General features: G+C 51.5%; 1 protein-coding gene across 1 annotated transcript; it reads left to right on the plus strand.

Annotated features, from left to right (window-relative positions):
- The first annotated feature begins 3280 nt into the window (after positions 1 to 3280).
- On the plus strand, positions 3281 to 18136 carry PHF24 (PHD finger protein 24). The gene is made up of 8 exons (XM_035100759.3): positions 3281 to 3386; positions 6238 to 6615; positions 7981 to 8166; positions 8494 to 8572; positions 10430 to 10632; positions 11053 to 11219; positions 11553 to 11645; positions 14038 to 18136. Exons 2-8 carry the CDS (start codon positions 6244 to 6246, stop codon positions 14135 to 14137), a joined length of 1200 nt encoding a protein of 399 aa, XP_034956650.2. The 5' UTR covers positions 3281 to 3386; positions 6238 to 6243; the 3' UTR covers positions 14138 to 18136.
- The last annotated feature ends 5438 nt before the right edge of the window (positions 18137 to 23574 follow it).

Below are 23574 nucleotides of genomic sequence, written 5' to 3' on the forward strand. Positions count from 1 at the left end.
GCTCTGCCACTGAGCTGCAGCCCTGAAGGGTTCCTTGGCAGGGAGGCTCCTTTCCCCAATGCTCCCTGGAATCTCTAGCTGCCTAAGCGTCTGCCTTTCCATGCCTCCACCAAAACGGGCGCCCATCTATTCCATCTTCTGCAGCCACCCATTTTCCCAATATAGGAAGGGGTCAGAAGCCACCCAAGCAAGCCACAGGCATGGTTTCGAGCGAGGGGAGGCAGCGTTCTTCAAGAGAATGGGAGGAACTGGCACTACTACAGGCGATAATAACATAATACCGTTCTCCATTTGTAAGCATGCACTTTGGAACTCCCTGCCTCTTGATATCAGGCAGGCACCTTCACTGGACTCCTTCTGCCACCTGCCCAAAGCTTTCCTGTTTAGACAAGCCTACCCAGACTCTTAGAAAGCTGCGGTAATTTTGATCTGCTTCAGCATTTTATTGTATTTATTCATTTTTTTAAATATGTTTTAAAGTATGGTTGTAAATTTTTCTTTTCTTTCTTGTTTTATCTTTCTGTAAGCCACTTTGAGTTGGGCTTTTCTTTTCTTACAATCAAGCGGTGTAGAAGTTCCACGCAATAAGTGTTTGCCTGCAAGGCTTTTCCGTGAGGTTCCCACTTAAGGACATAAGCAGAGCCTGCTGGATCAGGCCTGTAGCCCATCTAGTCCAGTCTCCTGCTCTCACGGTGGCTCCAGATGCCCCCAAAGGAAACCCACAAGCAGGATTCGAACGCCAAAGTGGGACTCTCCCCTCCCCTGGTTCCCAGCTGCTGGTATTCAGAAGCATTGCTTCCTCCCACCGACCACGGAAGCAGAACACAGCCATCCTTACTGATAGACTTTACTTCCACAAATTTGTCCAGTCCTCTTTGAAATACAATTGGTGGGCATCCCTGCCTCCTGTGGGAAGGAGTTCCACAGGTTAGCTATGTGCTGAATTAATGCAGGACCTGAATCTTCCAACATTCCGTTTCATTGGGGGTTCTCCAGTTCTAGTGTTAGGAGAGAGAGGGAAAATCTTTTCTGTTCACCTTTTCCATGCCTTGCCCAATTTCAAGAGCACCTATCATGCCCCTCTGACTCCCCATTCTTCTCCTAATCCCCCAGTACTGTGACGTTTCCCTATCTTCTGTGCCAGACGTTCTTGTTGGGTTTTTGGAAGTGCCACTTAAGTAAAGCACCCGCCTCCAATGAAGTAGAGAGCACTGATGAAATGTAGGGGGCAGCCATCACTTACCCAGTTTCCATTTGGGTGGATTTTAATCCTCTCTTTCTACAACCAACCTGGGAGCAGGGGGGGGGGAGCTCTTCGCTTGATTGGCAGGCGCAGTCACCAGTCACAGGCAGGGCCCGCCCAGATTCCCCCTGGTCCCATCCACGGCTCAGTTTGCCTAGCAGTCCTGCCCTTTTAGGATCACCTGTATCCTTTGCAAAGCCTCCAACTGGTGTTTCACCTGCTTTCCTGCCTGTGGTGGCAATGCTCCACAGTTGCTCCTCGGAGGCTGCAATCCCTTTACCATGAGGTAAATCCCATTGAACACAGTGGGACGGCATCTGAGTAAGTAAGATTTACTCTATAAGCTACTCCGTGGCAGGGGGAGCCTGTCTACCTGCTCACTTCATTGATCTGGTTTTGACTGTGGCTAGCACAGATTGTCAGTCTAGCGTGAGAAATATGACATTTTCTTAGGGAGTTTGGAGTTCTGAAATAATCTTGTTGCGTGCCACCTCAATCTTCAGGGGTTCCAGGGGTTTCAGGGGTTCCAGCCCACTACCTGGGCTCTGTTTCCTTGGGATGAAGGTCAGCAGAGAAGGTGGTGTCTTTCAGAGGCATAGTTTTATTTACCTGAGCGTAAGATAGAATAGAATCCTAGAGTTGGAAGCATAGCTGCCAAGTTTTCGCTTTTCTCGCGAGGAAGCCTATTCAGCATAGGGGAAAATCCCTGTAAAAAAGGGATAACTTGGAAGCTATGGTTGGAAGGGGCACGTGGGTCATCTAGTCCAACCCCCTGAAATGCAGGGGTTTTTATGCCCAAGATGGGACTCGAACCCATGTCCCTGAGATTAAGTCTCATGCTCTACCAGCTGAGCTATCCTCAGATGGAGGGGATCACAGCATTAGTACTCCCGCAGATCTTCTCCATCAATCACAGCTTTGGATCCAGCAGAGATCAAGCCTGTTTCAGTGTCTCCAGCTTCCAGCCTGTTTCCAGCTTAGCTCACTCACCACACCCTGGCTAATGTTCTCCTACCTCCATTCACCTGGAGGAAATGGCCATTTACCTCTCTGAAAATAAGATACCGTCTTATATTTATTTTTCCTCAAAAAAAACCCCACGGTGGCTTATTTTCAGGAGATGTCTTATAGCCTCTTCCTTGGCGCCCTCCAGAACTGCGCCTATCACTATGTCTTATTTTGGGGGTATGGCTTATATTGCACAAATGCTTAGAAATCCTGCTACGGCTTATTTTATGGGTATGTCTTATTTTCGGAGAAACAGGGTAGTTGTAACTCTTGCTTAAACTTTTGTGATGGTGATGAGCACACCTAAGTCATGGGCTAAGGCCATTGTCTTACAATGCCTTACAAATAAATTGGTCTCACCAGTTCGGCACCTTCCTCTGTATGATTCTAACCCTCCCTGGGTACAGGAGGACCCCAAGAACTGGAGGGGACTCCAGGCTTCATCCAGACTGACCCCCTTCCAAAACCCACAACAGCATAATAGTGTTCAAGGATCAAGGATTTTTAAACAATATCGTGCAATTTCTTGGGATCTCCATTGTAGACTCTCCCAAAGATTTTGCAGTGTGTGTGTGAGGGGGGGGGGGAGAGAGAGAGAGTTTAATCTACAACCTCATTTTCACTTTCCATGACATTTTGAAACTGGTCATGCTGAAAGTCGGTTGTGTTCCAGACAGGGAAGGCAAAGCCAGAGAGCAAATGCACAGCTGAATCAGGCCAGAGAGTTTGCCTTGCTCATCCGGCGATCGATAACAGCCATCAGCTCCCAATAATAATAATAATAAATGGGGAGGAGGCCCGGTTTTTAGCAGAGACAAGAGCTGGCATATGGTTCACCTGTCAAATCCCGGGGGTGGGATCCGGGGTTACCCTGGCAACAGGAGACGGAATCAATAACACCCAAATGCAACGCAGCTAGTAGAGAAGGAGGGGGTGGGGAGGGCCTGGGAATGCCAAATGTGGGAGGGGCATCTTGTGCAAGCTGTTTGCATGATTGCAAATTAATCGAGGAGTATTTCAGCCCGGAAGGGAAACTTTCCATAAGGATGCCGTTGGGGTGGGGGTGCTTTGGAAGTCCTGCAGGTTTGCATGAGAGCACCAGCAACAGCAAAAACACAAAATGCATCCTTGTTAGGTGTGTGGTATGTATTTGCATATCGGCAGGTCGGTCGTGGATCATTAACCCGGAAGAGAGCTGCTTCCTGGCATTGGACCCTAAACCATGTGGATTTTATTCCCGTCGCTGGAAGCGTCTCCTGTACTGGGAGGTGTTGATCCCAGCTCAATGATGGGAAAGGAGGGCAGGGAGCCAGCAAGCAAATGAGGACCACCGTTTTCAGGTCTCAGTACCTTGCTGGGCAGGAAAGCCACCCCCTATTTCACAGAAGCCTAGAATAATAATAATATAATATAATAATTTATTATTTATACCCCGCCCATCTGGCTGGGTCTCCCCAGCCACTCTGGGCGGCTTCCAACAGAATATTAAAATACAATAATCTGTTAAACATTAAAAGCTTCCCTAAACAGGGCTGCCTTCAGATGTCTTCTAAAAGTCTGGTACTGTAGTTGTTTTTCTCTTTGACATCTGGTGGGAGGGCGTTCCACAGGGCGGGTGCCACTACCTAGAACTGTAGAGTTGGAAGGGACTCCCGAGGGGCATCTAGTCCCACCCCCTGCCATGTGCCCACAGCCATCCCTGGGTGGGCTCAAGCCTTCTGGCTAACTGCCGGATGCGCTGATCCATTTCGCTACCAGAAGGACAGAACTTTTTTTCTGGTATCCAACAGATCATTGTCCTTGTTTTGTCCATGCCCCACACCCCCTGCCCTTGGAAAGGGCGGGGGGGGGGGGAGAACAGAAGTCTATGTCATGTCCAGTTCGTGACTAAATTAGAAGTAAAAAGACCCAAAGTGGGAGGGGGGGTGAGACTGGGACAGGCTTATTGCATGTGTCTGGAGGGGGGAAGTGGGACATTTGCCCCACTGAATGACTCATAATAACTGGAGGATCCGTACTAACCAGAGAGCTAGTGTGGCATAATGGTTAGAGTGCCGGACTAGGGTGTAGGAGAACAGGGTTTGAATCCCCACTTGCCATGAAGCTCACTTGGGGGCAGGTCACTGTCTCCCAGCCTAACCTACCTCACAGGGTTGTTGTGGGGATTGAAAGAGGAGCGGGAGAGCCGCTCTGAGCCCGGTTTTGACCAGGGAGGGTGGGGTATAATTAAAATTTATTATTATTATTACAGTAGTGGCATCTTGAGCTCCATGGAGAGAAAAGTGGGGTAAAAATGCAATAAATAAATTGAATTAATTTGTTGTTGTTTAGTCGTGTCTGACTCTTCGTGACCCCATGAACCAGAGCACGCCAGGCACTCCTGTCTTGCACTGCCTCCCGCAGTTTGGTCAAACTCATGTTGGTAGCTTCGAGAACACTGTCCAACCATCTCGTCCTATGTCGTCCCCTTCTCCTAGTGCCCTCAATCTTTCCCAACATCAGGGTCTTTTCCAGGGAGTCTTCTCATGAGGTGGCCAAAGTATTGGATCCTCAGCTTCACGATCTGTCCTTCATGTCTCTAGGCCTTGTGGCATTTGAGGTACAGAGAAGAACATTCGGCCACTATTCTGCGTAGTCATTTTATGAGAAACTAGACTTTCCCCACCTTTCAGTATTTTTCATAAAAGAATAGAGTCACAGCAATGCTCAATTCTTATGAAAGCAAAGACAGTCATTTAGGCAAAAAGAAAAAGAGGTTAGGGTGACGCTGCTATTGTCTGGAGAAGGAACTCCTTGTTTCATTTTTAAGGCGTCTATTTGTTTGTTTGTTACAGGTAGGTAGCCGTGTTGGTCTGCCGTAGTCGAAACAAAATAAAAAAATTCCTTCCAGTAGCACCTTAGAGACCAACTAAGTTTGTCATTAGTATGACCTTTCGTGTGCATGTTTGTTTGTTTGTTTGTTTGTTTGTTTGTTTCAAGAAGTAGGGAACATGAGATGATGGCGCTGAGCAGAGAATATCTCAGGGCCTGCATTGTCCTCTGGAGTCAGGGGTGACTTCTAAGGTCATAGGAACGTGAAGTTGCAAAAGAGCAAGCCTTGCTATAGGAAGATAAGACCTTCCAGGGAGACATCAGCTGTGCTGCTTCAATAGCAAGCAAGAGCCTTGTGGCACCTGGAAGACTAGTAGATGATTGCAGCCTCAGATTTTGTGGATAAGAGTCGCCTTCAGCCTATTGGAAAGGAGATTTAAATCTGCAAAGTCTTTAAAATGCCAGAAGACTCCCTTGTGCTGGGATAATGGGGGCAGTCACTGGACTATGACTGAAGGCAGCTGCTGATATAACTTTATAGACTCATAGAATTGTAGAGTCGGAAGGGTCCCCAAGGAATCTCAAAAGATAGTTTGCTGGATACAAAGGGAACTCTGCAACCAGTATCCGAAGTCCGATTCTGCTATCTCGTGTTTTCCACCGAAAGAGAGCATGATAGTCCAGCATCCTGTTCTCACAGCAGTCAGCCAGGTCTTTGGCCCCATTGGAATATTAAGAATGGCAGAGCTGGAGGGTACCCAAGGGTCATCTAGTCTAACCTGCTTCAATGCAGAAATTACAGCTACAGAATCCCTGACAGGTAGCCACCCAACCTCCATTTAAAAAAGAGAGACTACCACCTTCTGAGATATCCATTCGTGACTCTTAATCTCAGGGTCATGGGTTCGAGTCCCACGTTGGGCAAAAGATTTCTGCGTTGCAGGGGGTTGGACTAGATGACCCTCATGGTCCCTTCCAACTCTGGGACTTCTGGGACTGAGGTATGGAGGCAGTGATGTCCTCCGCCTCTTCCCCCCAAAGGAGCCTGTATATACAGCTGCCCCCCTCCCCCGCCTGCCTGCTGGGTGGGTGGGCTAGCTCTCCCCCCACTAGCCCCTCTCATAGAATCCTAATTGGTACCCACCCCTGCTCACGGCTGCCTCTCTTTCCCCCAGAGAGCCATGGGGGTGCTGATGTCCAGGCGGCAGACAGTGGAACAGGTCCAGAAGGTCAGCCTGGCCGTGTCAGCCTTCAGGGACGGGCTGCGAGAGCGCAAGTCGGAGGGGAGCACCAGCCGGAGGGGCACCATCGAGGACACGGTGCAGGAGCTCAGAGAAGAGGAGGCATCGGAAGTAGGGTCTTCCGCGGGACTCCAGAGGAAGGAGGAGAGCAGCTTCCGCACGGTGGCCTGGGAGAGGCTGCGGGACGGGCGAGGAGTGGAGCCCGAAGAGTTTGACCGCAGCACCTTCTTCACGCCGCCAGCCTTTGCCCGCCCCACGCAGACGGAGCAGGACGACGAGCCCATTGAGATCAGCCTGGAGCAGAGGGAGCAGGTGGGCACCAGGCGAAACCCCTGGAACAGGGGGGAGAGAGAGAGAGAGAGAGAGAGAGAGAGAGAGAGAGAGAGAGAGAGAGAGAGAGAGAGAGAGAGAGAGAGAGAGAGAGAGAGAAGCACCCTGGGCCAGAGGGGCATGACACATCATAGAATCGTAGAGTTGAAAGCGTTGGATGAGCAGGAGAGGATATTTTATTTATTAATTATCCTTCCTTTTTTTCCCTCACGAATGCAAATACCTATTTCAGCAGAGTAATGCCACCATCTGTGAGCAGCTTATCTCTAGAAGCTTTCAGGACACAGTTGCGTAACTTTCTAGAGCAGTTTTACTATCCAAGGATATTTAGGCAGCCTTGGGCCATCTTCTCAGGGTTCCTTCTTAACAAAGAAATCACTCTCAAACTGTTTAAGTAAACCAGGGAAATATACAGTTTACTCACTTAAAGGTCTTGCCCAGATTCCGCAGCTCCAGTGATGGGAATCAAGCAGGCGATAATCCTTAAAAGTTACAAAATCCATAAAGGTAAAGGTAAAGGGACCCCTGACCATTAGGTCCAGTTGTGGCCGACTCTGGGGTTGCGGCGCTCATCTCGCTTTACTGGCCGAGGGAGCTGGCGTACAGCTTCCAGGTCATGTGGCCAGCATGACAAAGCCGCTTCTGGCAAACCAGAGCAGCGCACGGAAACACCGTTTACCTTCCCGCTTGGCGCGGTACCTATTTATCTACTTTCTATTATCTACTATCACTTTGATGTGCTTTCCAACTGCTAGGTTGGCAGGAACAGGGACTGAACAACGGGAGCTCACCCCGTTGCAGGGATTCGAACCGCCGACCTTCTGATCGGCAAGCCCTAGGCTCTGTGGTTTAACCCACAGCGCCACCCATGTCCCATTACAAACATCCATAGTCCAGTTCAAAATGGAGGGCACTCCCTGGAGGAGAGCTCACAGAGAACCTTGCCCATTGCAGGTAAGGAGAAGAAAGAGCTTCATAGAAAGATTAAGTTCCTTTTGTTCCCCCTTCTACCACAAAGGTTTAGAGGATATAACATCGCAGAGTCACCTGCTTGTGACTTTCTAGCAAACATGCATTTGTGATTTGGCTGCAGATCCTCCCCCAGGAAGGGAACCCCAAAGGTCATCAAGCCCAATTTGCTGCGATGCAGGAATCCCAGCTAAAGGATCCCTGACAGATGGCTGCCCACCTCTGCTGCTGCAGGACTAGGGAAGAATTCTGCAAAGCCACAGGTGCTCCTGGATTGAGGAGGGCACCCCAAGGGTGACCTCCTCCTCTTCCTCCTCCTGGCGGGGCCTGCAGCTGCTCAGGGCTTCATCCTTCCCTCCCCCTCCACTCCCCACGCAGGTGACCAACGATGAGACGTGCGAGGTGTGCGAAGTGTGGACAGCGGACAGCCTCCTGCCCTGCCGCGTGTGCACAAGGGTCTACCATGATGGCTGCCTCCGCCGGATGGGCTTCCTGCCCCAGGACAACACCGGCGAGGTCATTGAGGCGGCCCATTCGGAGACCGGCTGGAGCTGCTACTGTTGCGTAAGAAGTGGGTGGGGGCCCTGGGGTGCTGGGGAAGGGGGAGGGAGATCTTTCCTTCCAGTGTGAAGAACTGGGGGTCCCTAGACTGAGGGGCAGTCACTTACCCTCCCCTTTCCTAGAGAGGATTGCACCCGCACAGAGAGGGAAAGGATAACCATGGTTGTGAAAGGAAGCCTCCATGCCTGAAGGCAGTCTACCCTTGAGGACCATACACTGAAGGAGTGGGGAGGGGACTCTGGATCTGCAAATCCACCCAGTTGTGTCATGGGAGCCTCCCGGCAACTGACTCACCCTCCTTTCTTCCCCCCACCCAACCTTCTACCCCAGGACAACCTCAACTTGCTCCTCACCGAGGAAGAGATGAGCAGCCTCTTCCGGTCTTTCCAACAAGGCAAGGTCGCCCCAGGTAAGCGTCCTGTGCTGCAGACCCACACTCGTCCATGCAAAGGCGAACAGGTGTGAAGAGAGGGACCCACACCAGCCGGTCTCTCGCCCTCCCGCCTCCAACCCTTCACCCAAACCGCACAAGCAGATTGCGCTTTGGACGGGGAATGCCTGGAGAGCAAAGGAGTAGGGCCAGTGGCCATGATCCCACCACCACCACCAGGCCTTGCCTTCGCCATGACCTATCCTTGGGAGTCTCACCTTTCACTGTGGGGGCAGGAGGCCACTCCAGACCTCCAGACCACCCCATGGAGGAAGGCAAAGCGATGGTGAGGGAGCATGGTGGCCCCTGGTAGCAAGCGGAAGAGGAGACTGCTGTGGGCAGGGCTGGCTCTATAAGTGAGTTGGGCACCTCGGTGGCAGAATGGGAGAGGGCGGCAGGTTGGGATCTGGGTCTTAGCTCACTTCCCTTGCTGGAGAGGCAATTGGCTGCCCCAAAAGGGGTCGCCAAACAACCCCACACCTGTTCTCTCGGCTGTGCTTTCTCACCTTCCTGCCCCTAATTCAGGGCTGGGAGGAGCTGCTGGTGCCGCTCCGCACATGCAGGGGCGGAGGAAGGGGGGCGGTTTGCCCCAGGTGTCACCATGGAGGGGGGTGACAAAATGCTGGGTGGCATTCACCGCAGGGCCTGCAGTGCGCCCGAGCCATGCGTCTCTCCTGGGAGTGACACAGTGGCTTGGGCGCTGTCCCAAAGGGTCTGCCCGCTGCCTCCCCCCAACTGTAGCGCAGCTGAGTGGGAGGAGGCAGGCAGACTCCTTGGAGGCCCCACGGAGCGTCCTGCCCCAGCTTGCCCCGCCCCAGGTGCCCAATCGGCTTGCTCTGCCGCTACGCACATGTCCTGCCCAGCCCATCAGTGAGGGTGCATGTGAAACAAAACCTGGGTTGTTGTTTGTAGGAATGAGACACAGCCAGGAGGGAAATTCGCCTTGGATGGCTAAATGTAATGGGCTGGCCGTGATTCTGCGGGTCCTGAGTGGGACTAGGTGTGTCACTGGGTTCAAGGCTGAGGTCTGCCCTTAACTGGGGGCCCTCCCACTGAGAGGGTGCCGCAGCTGCAAAGAAAGAGGCAAATTCCATGCTAGGGATCATTAGGAAAGGAACTAAACGAAAACTGGCCATATCGTAACGCCATTATGGAAATCTGTGGTGCAACCGCATTTGGAGTACTGGGTATAGTTCTGGTTGCCTCATCTCAAAATGGATATTGCAGAGTTGGAGTTCAGATAAGGGCAACAGAAACAATTGAGGGGCTGAAGAAAGGTTCCAACATTTGAGACTTTTTAGTTTAGAGAAAAGGCAAGCAAAAATGGACGTGGTAGATGTTTATAAAAATTATACATGGCATGGAGGGGGTGGGCAGAGAAAGGTTCTAACTCCCTCTCTCACTAGAACTCTAGAACTCGTGGACATGCAACAAGGCTGAATGTTGGAAGATTCAGCACAGAGAAAAGGAAGTGCCTAGTTAAACTATGGAACTCCCTCCCACAGGAGGCAGTGAGGGCCACCAACCTAGATGGCTTTAAAAAGGGATTTGACAAATGCATGGAGAAGGAGAGGGCTCTCAATGACTGCTCTGCCTCCAGCTGCAGAGGAAGCAAGACTTCTGAAACCCAGTTGCAGGAAAACCCTCGGATCCTGCTTGCTGGTTTCCCACAGGCACTGTGAGAGCAGAATGCTGGACTAGATGGGCCACTGGCCTGATCCTGCAGGCTCTTTTTGTATTCTTATGAAGGGAGCATGGCAGCGCTAACAGCTCAAGGGGTTAAGGAGCTGCAGAGAGAGAGCGCCCACTGACTCTCCCCATCTGGTGGCTCCACAGACAGTGCGCTGACCTTGAAGGTCTTCTTGGGCTACAAGCGGCTGTCGGGCCAGCAAGAGGGCAAGCAGCCCAGCAGCGAGGAGCAGGAAGACCAGGACGCCTTGCAGTTTTCAGCACTGGATCCAGAGAAGAAAGGCTGCATCGAATGGGTGGATTTCCTCTCCCATGAGTCCGTCCTGCATCTGCAGAGAACACGGACACAGGTGGGTGCCTCTCAAAGGTGACTCTGATGAGGAACCTAGGAAGCTGCCTTCTGTTGAGTCTTTCAGTCCATGGATGCCTCCATCCCAGCACTGTCCCCTCTGACCGGCAGCAACTCTCTGAGGCCACGCAAGCCATTGCATCGCTCCTGAGCGCTGTGGTGACCAGTTCAGGAGTGCAAAGCCCTTTCCACACCCTGAGTCCACGCCCCACACAGCCAAAGCCCCTTCGAAGGCTATGCTCTAATCCAGGCATCCCCAAACTGCAGCCTTCCAGATGTTTTGGCCTACAGCTCCCATGATCCCAAGCTAACAGGACCAGTGATCCGGGAAGATGGGAATTGTAGTCCAAAACATCTGGAGGGCCTAAGTTTGAAGATGCCTGCTCTAATCACACGTTCCTCCTCTGCTTTCTCCCCACAGAACGCCCTGCTCCGCCTGCTGACAGGCAAGGAGAGAGAGCGGGCACGAGCCACTTTCTTGTCGCTGGACCAGCACGGGGACGGGCTCATCAGCGAGGCAGAGAGTCGGCGCAGCCAACACACGTGGTTCCGTAAGCGGCACAAGGAGGTGCCCTCCTGCAACGTCAGGTAAAGATCCTCACCCACCCCCTCCGAGTCACAGCCTCCCCTGACTTGGCTAGGAACCCTCCTGCGTTTGCCACTGGGCACGTGGGCACAAGAGGCAAAGCAGAAGCTCTCCCCCTTGGCCTGAGAATTCTGGGCATCTGCATGGTTTTTTTTCCAACCTGTTGGGAGTTTGGGGCACCTTTTCAGTCTTCTCGACCTGGGCTCCCCCACCCCAGGTGAGGCACCCTTGCAACGATCTTCACAATGCCACAGGTGATCTGTGGTCAGAGTCGTTCATCAGGCTCCTTATTATAGGGTGATGTAACCCTGGGGGGGCCCTTTGCTCCCTTACAGCATCAGCCATGTGGGCCCCATCTCAGAGAGCAGCCCAGCCAGCAATGCAAGCCAGGACCAGGTGCTGTTGAATGCAGAGCCAGAGGAACCAAGGTAAGCAAGTCAGTCAGCGGGCAGAGAAAGGTACGTAGTCTGTCCTTAAAGGGTGCCATGGAGAGTGCCAACAGAGTCTGCAAGTTCAGAAGAACCATTGGCAGGGTCCAGCTAAGACTATACTGTTTCAGATGAAGAAAGTACTGCAGGTGCCTCACTGACTAGGAAATCTATAGAATTGTAGAGTGGAAAGGGACGCCCCGGTGGCCATCTAGTCCAACCCCCTGCAATGCAGGAATTGCAGCCAAAGAATCCCCGACAGGTGGCCCTTCAACCTCTGATAAAGAGCCTCTACCCACCTCCCAAGGGAGTCCATTCCACTGTCAAGTGGCTCTTGCCGCCAGAAAGTTCTTCCTAATGTTTAGTCAGAATCTCCTTTCTTGTCATTTGAATCTACTGGTTCAGATCATCCACTCTGGAGCAAGGGAAAACCATCTCACCCCATCTTCCGTATAATAGCCCTTCAGATATTTGAAGGTGGCTATCATATCTCCTCTCAGTCTTCTATTCTACAGGTTAAACATCCCCAGCTCCCCCTGGTTCCTCCGTCTGTCGGTCACATACTGTTTCTGGAGCTCAGGAAGCCTGGATTATGTTCTCAGCAATTCTCTGCAGGCACCCCGGGTTCTTGCCCAATCACTCCTCGCATAGTGACCTAAAAAGAGCCTGCTGGATCAGACCAGTGCCCCCCCCCAAGCCAGCCTCCTGTTCTCACAATGGCCAACCAAGCACAAGAACAACTCTCTCCTCCTGTTGTTTCCAGCAACTGGTACTGTATTCGGAAGCATTGCTGCCGCCAACTCCTGCCTCAGTTTCCACCGCCGTAATGTCACTCCTGGCAATATCCCTCTGCCTCATTAGGAGCCGAGCTCAGGCTCCCAGGTTTCCATGGCGACTGTTGGCAGCAAGGCAAACCCCTAAGCGTCTTTCCAGTTGGGGGGAGATGACTCCCCTTTGGGGTGGGGAGTGGTGGGCGAGATGGAGAAGCACAGCTGGGAGGGGGGCTGCCAGGGGGGGGAGCTTGTGAGCCGAGGCCTTGGTGGGATCCAAAATGAGATGGGAGCAATCCTGCAAACGACACGTTTCTCCAACCATCTGCCTGGTTCTGCCATCGCCGTCTCTCTCGCCAGGCCTGCCTGCCAACGAACTGTCACTCAGGCCTGGAGCAGATTGGCATAAGAGCAAAGGCGGGCATCTCTGCCTGCTCCCCAGGCCCTTGCCAGATGGCTGGGCGAGCAAACATGACTCTCAAGAACCGCTCCTCCCTGGAGTAGGGTGAAGTAGTCAAGTACAGTAAGGCTGTGTAGTCTAATGGTTAGAGTAGCTCAGTTGCTTACAGCCTGGAGCTGATAACATCAACATTGCGGGTTCAGTCCCCATACGGGACAGCTGCTCATTCCTGCATTGCAGGAGGGTTGGACTAGATGATCCTCAGGGTCCCCTTCCAACTTAATCCTATTATTGAGTCTATGAGAGAGACCAGGGTTCGAATCACCACTCAGCCACATAACACTGGCTCACTTGGGCCAGTCACCGCCTCTCTGCCTGGCCTACCTCTCAGGGTTGTTGTGAGGATCAGATGGGAAGGCAGAGAATCTTGTGTGCCTCCTTGAGCCCTCTGAAGGAAAAGTGGGTGAAAGTGGAGGAGTAATTTAATAGCAACTCTCTGCTTGCTGCAACCAGAGTCAAGGGGGAGGGCGGAACTGGGATGGTTGAGAGGAGGTGTGGAAGAGGAAAAAGAGGAGGGGAGACAAAGGCTGGCTGAGAAGCCAGTGGCCACACATCTCCCTCCCCAGGGAGGTTAAGGTGCCCCACATTGCTGGGGGCTTTCATTATTATTCCTTTTATATTGTCTTTCTGCCCCACCTTTTCCTCTAAGGAGCTCAAAGTGGGGTACACGTGGTTCTCCCCATCCTCACATTATTATTATTATTATTATTATTATTATTATTATTATTATTATTATTCGATCACTCATAGCCAAGTAAGATTGTCTTCCATAAATACGGTTTTAACAATGAGTCCGTAAGTGACCGTGGAGGCCAATTCTAGCGCTGATAACAATGGCTTTCAAAGTGAACCATTCACAGTGGGATCAGGTGTTAAACAGGGTTGTGTTATTGCCCCAACTCTATTAATTATTTTCATGGCCATGATCCTACACTTTGTCGAAAGGAAACTCCCCACCATCCTCATAGAACTCCTCCCCCCACAACAACCCTGCGAAGTAGTAAGGCTGAGAGGCAGTGACTGGCCCAGGGCCATCCAGTGAGCTTCACAGCCGAGAGTACCAGGCCAGGGGAAGGCTAAGCCTTGCTCTTGGGCCAGCATCTGCTGGGGACTCCATCCTGCTAAGCTTTTCCCTCCCTTCCTCCCTCTGTTTCCTTCACAGCCGGACCATCAACTGGCCTACTTTCCTGCGAGAGAGCACCATCTACATCCTTGCCGCCCGGCCAAACAGCCCTGCCATCCACCTGAAGCCGTTGGCATAGGGGCACGCTTGGCATGGGGGGGAGGCGGTCAGAGACAAACAGACTTGCCTTGTTGGGAAGAGCAGGAAAGTCTCTACGATCCTGCCAAGCCATCTGGATTGACACGGGCAAAACTTCTTTATTGCTGGAGCAGCCAAACGACACAAGCCAGAGAACTGGTGATGATGGAGGGCAAAGCATTCGGCCCCTTTGCCCATCGCTTCCCTCCCTCCCCCATCCTCCGAATCTCTCCCTACACATCCATAGAGACCCATAGGCAGGACCCTGGCTGCATCATTTGGGTAGGGACACCCCCTTTTTATCAATCAGTTTAAAACGTAGACATTGCACTTCCAGGTTGGCCAGTTCATAAAACAGTTCAAATCCTCCAGCTGCGCCTCAAAGCTCCTGCTTAGAGCCAAAAGAGAAAACTCAAGCGTTCCTCAGCCTTCTCATTATCCAGCAGGCACAGCCAAGGAGCTTGTGCATCACAGCCAAGTTCCAAGGTTCCTGGGCATCTGCTCATCTCAGCACCTTCCTGAATGGCCACTGACAAAATGAAAGCCTCAGCATTGGGCTCCTGGTCAAGGAATCGCAGAATCATAAAATTGTAGGGTTGGGACCCCCAAGGGTCATCTAAACCAACCCCCCACAAAGTCCCTTGTTGCATTCTAGTTTGTTATTAGCTATTGCAAGGGGAGGGGAGGAACCAAGTACAGGCAGATGGCACACTCATTTTTTGATGGGGAGGGAGGAAATCTGTTCAGTTCACATTTAAAGTTGAACTTGTATGACTTTCCTAGACAATATGAGAAATCAAAAGACAGCTGTTCTTCCAAATTCACACTTCTCTGAATTTTTGCCATGCAGTTCTCCAGCCATGTAATATGCGCAGGCAGGTTTATATGCCTATATTATAGCAAAGAAAAATTATGCTAGAGGGAATTGCTTTGCAAAAACCTGTGAGGGGGGCTGGGGGGAAGTTCATACTGAGATGCTGATGGAATTTCATGAGGGCGTTTGAAAGTAAACAATTCTCAAACTGCTCTTGAAATGTGTCGAACCGAACCGAAGATTGGAAAAAGGAGAAAGTGAGAGAAACTGGAACTGACAACTTGGCCCTTGCGTAGCTGAGAGAGTGCCAAGCTCATGGCCTGCCTGCAGGATCTTGCCATTTCACCTCTCAGTAGTAGCAGCCTTTGCAAACTGCAAATGGAAGTGCTAGCTAGACAGAGCACAGGCCCATCACCAAAAAAAGAGTCATTTGCTAGACCCAAATCTCCACTCTTTGCCCCCCCCCCCCGCCAAATTGTCATATTTGCAGCCACTGCAGTGGATCCTGGCCCCTAAGGACTTGGAACCCTGCAAGGGGAATTTCACAGAATCCTGTTTCTGCGTCTCTAGGAGATGTCCCTAGGAAGAGGATGCATGCTTCCGCAGAACAGGGAGAAGCCAAGGCTGAGCATGCTTCCCCTGTCCTTTTTTGAGTGACTCCTACTCCCAAGGAAGGCTCCCGATAGCTCAGCCTGGAGAAGAGTGAAGACTACATGAACCACCTGGGATGTGGGTCCATCAGGCTGAGGGTCCATCTAGCGGTGATGCCCATTGGTAGGTACCCATTGGGACTGCTAGGGTGGGACACAGGAAGACCGACAGCAGGTGGCGCCAGAGGCGGCTAATTCCAGTTCTATGGGGCAACTCTGAGATGAAGAGGGCGGAAGCTGACAGGTTGAGCCTGCTCCCCAGAGGGGTTGTAAGTAAGAACACAGGCAGGTGGAGCCACCATGTTCTGCTCTTGTACTTCGTTAACTTAGAGCAGCTAGTGGCCTCTGGGAAACCTTACAAGAGGCCACCCTGCCCTGTCCTCTGCTTTTACCTCCAATGCAGGAGCTTCCATCTCCTGAGGAAGCCCACTCCACTGTCAATGAGTTCTTACTGTCAGAAAGTTCTTCCAGATGTTGAGTCGGAATCTCCTTTCTTGTCTCTTGATTCCATCCGTTCTGGTCCTCCCCTCCAGACCAGGAGAAAACAAGCTTGCTCCATCCTCCATGTGACAGCTCTTGAGATATTTAAAATCATAGAATCACAGAGTTGGAAGAGACCACAAGGGCCATCCAGTCCAACCCCCTGCCAAGCAGGAAACACCACCAAAGCATTCCTGACATATGCCTGTCAAGCCTCTGCTTAAAGACCTCCAAAGAAGGAGACTCCACTACACATTTGAAGATGACTATCCTGTTTCCTCTCAGTCTCCTCTTTTCCAGGCTAAACATACCAACTCCTTCAACCGTTCCTCATCAGGCTTGGTTTCCAGGGCCGGCCCTAAGGCAAGGCTGGGTGGCGCAATGCGCCAGGGCGCCACGGGGCCGCCAGACAGCCGTGCTGGGAAACGGGGGGGCACCAGAGGGATCTTCGCACCATGGTGCCACGGTGCCAGATATGCTTAAGATATGCCTTGATCACCCTGGGTGCCCTGCTCTGCACACAGTCCAGCTTCTCAATCTCCTTCTTAAATTGTGGTGCCCAGAGTTGGACACAGGACTCCAGGTGTGGCCTGATCCAACCAAGGCAGAATAGACCAGGACGGTGACTCCCCTTGACCTGGACACTAGACTTCTGTAGATGCAGCCTAGAACAGCATTCGCTTTTTCTGCTGCTGCATCACGTCGACTCACTGTTGGCTGTTCCTATTTAACTCCGCCTCAATCCTGGGCCATGCAACACCAGAAGAAGGGTCCTGCTGGATCCTTGCCAAGTGAGAGCCAATGTGCACTGAGCTTCAGTGGCTGATCAGGTGACCTGGCCCTTCCCCACCCCTTCACACAGCAGCCAAGTCAGGCTTACTAGCATGGGCAGAGACGTGCAGCAAAAACACAACATGGCTTGTAGATTACAATGGAAGAGCAATGGCTGAATATTGCCAGGAAGGACCCTGGGGGAGGCTTTCCCCCTCTAGGGAGCCAACCCAGTCTCCCCACCCACTTGGAGAAATGTGACATACCTTGGGGAAAGCAAGACAGCTTGTCGACCGTGGCCGCCATCCCACCCTCTCCCACCCTCTGCCAAAGCAACTGCACCCACTGAGAGGGAACTCTCTTTATCCAACACACCCGCACAGTGGCCAGGATTTCTCTGCCCTGTATTTTGGTGATGCCCCTCTCTCGTTCGTGCTGTCCCGGGCCAACTCACCTGGATCCCCCCCAGCACCCAGACATGGCAGGGGGGCATGAATCCCCTCAAGGTGTCTGCCTCTCTCCCTTCCATCTTTGGCAGCTGGAGCAAGCCAAAGGGGGCCCCATCTAATGACCCACCAGGTGCCCATTCCAGCGGCTGATGGCTTCTAATCCTGGAGGTGATCTATATACAGGATGGGGAACTATCAGGACTGGTGGCCATCAATTGCCTTATCCTCCATTAATTTGCTCAACCTGCTTTCAAGGCCACCCAAGTGGGGCGGCCATTGCTACATCTTGTGGTAGCCGAATCCATGGTTTAACTTTTGTGTTGTGTGAAGAAGTCTTTCTTGTCTGTTCAGTTTTGTTGAATGGAGAGCCCCCGTTGGGTTCCAATATTGGGAGAGAGGGTCTCCCACAGAGACTTGACGGAACAGAAGGTGGCAACTCGGACTTTGCCACGGTTGCCCAGCCAGCAGAGCCTCCCCAGGCCAGAGCAGGCCAGGCCAACTGGAAGGGATGACCTCACCTTAGGATAGGAATAGGCCATGTTGCAAATAATGCACCCCAGAGAGGTAGGTAGCCATATTGTTCAAAGCCAAAGGACCAGCCAAACATGTGCAGTGCAGACGTACAGCTCTCAAGCTGCACAGAACTTGCTTCTTAAACTCATTCAGTGATCTTTAGGGGGCCTTTTTCAGAGGACTCTGCAAAGATGATTAAACCCATGAGCAGGACGACAGGAAGTTTAGGCTCCTCTCTCTTCCTTTGCCCTCCCACTGCTCCTGCTCAGTTCTGTACCAAGGAAACCCAAATTCTGTGATCTGAATAAATGATGTCATTGAGCACGTTTGGTTTTTGCATAGTTTTTTTCCTGATTTTCGCAATGTTATTCTGGGTGTTGGACCTTTAAGCCTGAGGGTTTTTGCACAATTTATTCTGGTGGGGTTGGGTGGGGTAGGAGCCATCCAAAACTTTGGCCCACCACCAAAAATCCTCTCCCTCCCTCCCCCAGCTTCTGGGATTACACTCGGCATGGCCCAATATCTTTTCAGTCTCATCTCCTTGCCATGAGGCCTAGAAACTTGGCATTGGAGGCTAAACTTGAAAGCTAACATTTTGGACATTGATATTTGGATCAGATAGATAACCATTGTTCTGAAGTGTGTGGTTTGCATGCAGGTCTGTGATTCTCACATGCAATCCTTACACCCGGTGCGAAGCAACTCTGACATTGAGACATGGACAGACACACAGTGCAATTGTGACCTCTGTCCATGGGAGCAGAATAGGCACCCCAGTCCAGTCCAGTCCAGACTGGTGTGATCCCCCCCCCTCAACCCTCAAGGATCTTCCAAAAAGAGCCCCATCTTCAGACTCACTCCAAAGCTTTTTGCCAGCTCCTGACCAGCATCCTTCCGAAGGCAGCTCTGCACCACCGCATCAATGCGCGTCCCACGCCATTGCTCATCTCTTGATGACTCACAGCCGAATGTGTGAACTGGCCCCCACGGGGCAGCCTCTTTGCATCTGAGGTGATGATGGGTGCCGAGGAAGCTCTGTCTGCGGCGGTGGCATTGCCATGATTCATTCACACATTCATGTCGCCGCCGTCATCCTCGGGTGAGGAACATGCATGTACAATGCCAGCCCGTGGCCACAAAGAACTTGACACTCTCCTCTCTGCCAGCAGACAGAGCTGGGGATGGTCCTGGAAGTGGCTGAGCTGAATATTACTTCAAGGCGGGTGATGGGACAAGGGGGGCTGGCTGGGGGTGCAGGACAGGCTACGAACACACACACACACACACACACACACACACACACACACACACACACCATCTCTCAGCACCTGCCACTTGAGGCGGCTGCCTAACAGCAGAACTGGCCCTGGGAACTGGGATGGAGAGCACCCAAGGCAGACATGGGAAAACTGAGAACTTCGAATGAGGCCTTCTGACCATCTTTATGTGGCCCTTGGGAGTCGCCCTCATCTGGTGTTTTTGCCTGGCTACATTGAATGCAGAAACAGCTCAGTCAGCTCCTCTTCTTCCACCGGGAAACCAGATTTCCTCCCTGACATCCCATGTCACATGCTCAGGACCAGTGCTTTTTTTCTTTAAAAAATGTTTAGGGGTACTCTCATTTTCCTACTCTTATAGAAATAAAGGTAAAGGTAAAGGGGCCCCTGTCCATCAGGTCCAGTCGTGTCTGACTCTGGGGTGGCGGTGCTTATCTCGCTCTATAGGCCAAGGGAGCCGGCGTTTGTCCGCAGACAGCTTCCGGGTCATGTGGCCAGCATGACAAAGCTGCTTCTGGCGAACCAGAGCAGCGCACGGAAACACCGTTTACCTTCCCGCTGGAGCGGTCCCTATTTATCTATTTGCACTTTGATGTGCTTTCGAACTGCTAGGTTGGCAGGAGCTGGGACCGAGCAACGGGAGCTCACCCCGTCACAGGGATTCGAACCGCCGACCTTCTGATCAGCAAGCCCTAGACTCTGTGGTTTAACCCACAGCGCCACCTGGGTCCCTTATAGAAATACCACCCCTCAATGAGGCCAAACTTGGGTTCACAAAATGTTTCGAGGTATGCATACCCCAGGGTGGGGGGGGCACTACTCAGGACTGAAAGGGAGCTTCTGGTTTGACATCCGGCACCAAAGCCTTTGAGCAAGAAGCACGGCCACTGAGGGCACCGGGAAGGCAGACTCTTCCATCACGGCCCGCAGGGACTGTCAAGCGCTGCAGAAGACGCGTCAATATTTCAAGAGCGGCCTTCATGAGAAGGCACTTCAGAGAGGCAGGATAATATAGGGCAGCTCCCCCAGCCAGAAAGAGACTTTGAAGCAGATGTGCAGAAGGAACGTAAGAATTAAAATCCGGCAGAAGCAGAACGGAGTAAATGCTAGGTAGGAGCCTGAATGCATGGCTTTGCAATTTAGAAAGTGGTTTTTCCGGAGGAATGCAGAACACCAGGGATTAGGTTTTGGAGAACAATTGACCTGCCAAGGGGGTTATTGGTCGAGACGTGGGCCTCTTTCTCCTTTTGGATGGTGGCAGAGTCTCCCCTCTGCCTTTGGTGACGGGGATGAAACCTCAGTCAAGCGGCGAAGGCTCCCCATGTCAACATTCGCTTGATTTCAGGGCAACATCATGCCTATAATGTTACATACAGTGTGAGGAGGTGAAATCGTCTTGTGGCACCTTCAGGACTCACTCACTTATTGTGGGGGTGTGATAAAACAGCCTTTGGCTCAGTGGTTCCCAAACTTTTCCAGCCCCCCCCCATGGGTCTATAGATTCATCCCCCATGCTTCACACCGTACCCTATTAAAAAGCATTCTTCAAAAGAGCAGTTTGCGTGACCCACTGAGCAAGATAATAAGGCAATAAAATCCAAAGCAGTAACAATTAATTGCATATTGATTCAAAATCCAATTAAAACCATTCAGTCTAATTCATTTAACAAAACTGATGAACTCAACCCAGTGATACCGACTTTTCAGTCCGATAGTCATTGACACCTCCGGTGCCCCCTGCCACCCCCTGCTCCCCTTGCCTCTTAGCGTGCGCCCACACACACCTGTAATCCCACTTCGCCCCCCCAGTGGGGGCACCACCCACTTTGGGAACCAGCATTTGCTGGTTTAACAGGCGCCAGGAGCCTCTTTTTGTCATTTTTGCTGCGAGAACAACATGCCTCACCCCCCCCCCAATCCTGTGTGCCATGTTTCTGAAACATCTCCTTTGTTACCTAGTTCTACACAATCACTCTCTCTTGTTGACTATGGTAATATCCTGCTTAATCATATTCCTCTTGCTCAGCTCCAACCGATTATCTTCTCACTTAATTCTCCATGCATTAATCTGGTTACACCTCCGTTCTCACCTTTCCCGCTATTGTTTCATGCTAATAAATTTAAACACTCCTAAGCTTTCGTCTTGCTTTGTCTCTGTTCTCCACCACAGGCCTCCCATTCATCTAACAAGCACCTCTGCCCTCTCAGAGGGGGAGCACCTGCTCTGCATGCAGAATTGTAGGGTTGGGAGGGACCCTGAGGGACATCCAGTCCAACCCCCTGCAATGAGGAACCTCAGCTAAAGCATCCGTGAGAGATGTCCCAGGTTCAGTCCTCAGCCTCCCCAGACAGAGGCCTTGCCTGAAATGCTGGAGAGCCATGGCTGCCAGCCAGTGTCGACAGTCCTGGGCTAGAAGGCAGCATCCTCTGGAGACTCCGCCTCCCCTCCCTTGGCTCTTCTCGCCCGTCTGCATGGCCTCTTCTGCCCCACTGCAAGAAATGCTTAGAATGGACGTCTCCCAGCTGGGCCTTCTCCAGGTGTTTTGACCCGTATTTTCCAGCGTATAAGATGACTTTTTAACCCAGGAAAATCTTCTCAAAAGTCGGGGGTCGTCTTATACGCCAGGTCATCTTATACGCAGCCGCAGAAGCGATTTCTGGTGCTGTGGACATTTTGGAAATGGGAAACACGGCGCCGGAAATCGCTTCGGCGCATGTCCCGATGCGATTTTCGGCTTCGGGACATGTGCAGAAGCAATTTATGGCGCTGCGGACATTTTTGAAATGGGCAGTGCGGGCATGTCTGGCCCACGGACGATTGTAGGAAGAGGGGTAGTCTTATATGGCGAGTATATCCCAAACTCTATATTTTAACTGGAAAAGTTGGGGGTCGTCTTATACACCCAGTGGTCTTATACACCGGAAAATACGGTGCCAATCTTATTCCAGCTGACCTGGCTGGACCTGATGGGTGCTGGAGACCGAAACATCTGGGGGGGGGAGAAGCCAGCCTGAGGTTGCCTTTTTGTTCGGCCCGTTGTAAAGTGAAGCCAATGTCACCTGCTCCAGAATACAACCTCTGGATCTCAAGACTTGTGAGAACTAGCTCAAGATCTAGAGGAGCCTGACTGCTGAAGTGAAAAGGCAACTCCGGGTAGGGTGCAAGGAGGGTTCTGAGACACGCAGTAAAAAGGGGCTGAGTAAGTTGCATTTCATGGACACTGGCTGGGTGAAAGATGGTGCAGTATTGCGGTGGCAAAAGATGGTTGCAGCTGGGAAGATGGATTTGCCTATACAGTGGTACCTCGGTTTATGAACACAATTGGTTCCGGAAGTCTGTTCATAAACTGAAGCATTCATAAACTGAAGCGAACTTTCCCATTGAAAGTAATGGAAAGTGAATTAATCCGCTCCAGATGGGTCCACGGCATTCGTAAACCAAAAATTCGTAAACCGAGGTGTTCATAAACCAAGGTTCCACTGTACAGTCTGCATCCTAATGGAAATGCTCTCTCCAATTCCCATAATGCATTACTGAATAAAGTCTGACCAATTGGCCAATTGGCCATTGGGTGTGAGCCCCCATTCCTGAACACCCCAGGGGAATTTCCTTCCCAAAACACTCTTGCAAGTGCCTCTCCAGATGTTCTATTTGACTTCTCTTTCCTGCATGCAGCAGATTTTGTTTCAAACGTCTTGCCTCTCAGCTAATAGGTCGTCTCTTCCCCACCCCACCCCAATCTCCCCATCCCCTCCTCTCCCTCTCTTTCTCTCTCTTAATAAACAGAGCCTTCAGCTAAAGTCCTGCTTATTTTCCTTCCTGCGCAGCACCTAGGGGCACTTTTTAATTTACCATATTATATACTCGAGTACAAGCCTACTTTTTCAGCACCAAAAAAGTGCTGAAAAAGCCGCTCTCGACTTATATTTGAGTGAGGCGGGCGGCGTCAGAGAAAGGCACAGGACCGGGGGTTCGGAGAAGCACTGTTCCGTGACTCTCCGAACCCCCATCCTATGCCTGCTCTGTGCGAGGCGGCGGGGAGGGAGAAGCGGCGAGGAAGGGATCCTTCCTCACCGCTTCTCCCCCCACCCCGCCGCCGACAGCTGGGAAAGGCATAGAATAGTATTTATTTTTATTTTTGAAATTTACCAATAGCTGCTGCATTTCCCACCCTCGGCTTATTCTTGAGTCAATAAGTTTTCCCAGGTTTTTTTGAGGTAAAATTAGGTATTTGGCTTATATTCGGGTCGGCTTATACTCGAGTATATATGGGGATTTCCTTTAAGCAACGTGATTATTTTGTTCCCTTAGGCTGGTACCATAATTTGCAGCACTTTAAGTAAAAGGCTGTAGTACCATCTAGTGGCCACATGCAGAAGGCGTTATCACACACACAAAATGCAGAAATTTGGTTTTCCACTGACCACATGAACCTGGGCTAGTCAGTCACTCTCTAACCTACTTTACAGGCTTATTGGGGGGG

The sequence above is a fragment of the Zootoca vivipara genome, chromosome 10, assembly GCF_965207765.1.
Source record: "Zootoca vivipara chromosome 10, rZooViv2.hap1.1, whole genome shotgun sequence".
In the NCBI taxonomy this organism is placed as follows: domain Eukaryota; kingdom Metazoa; phylum Chordata; class Lepidosauria; order Squamata; family Lacertidae; genus Zootoca; species Zootoca vivipara.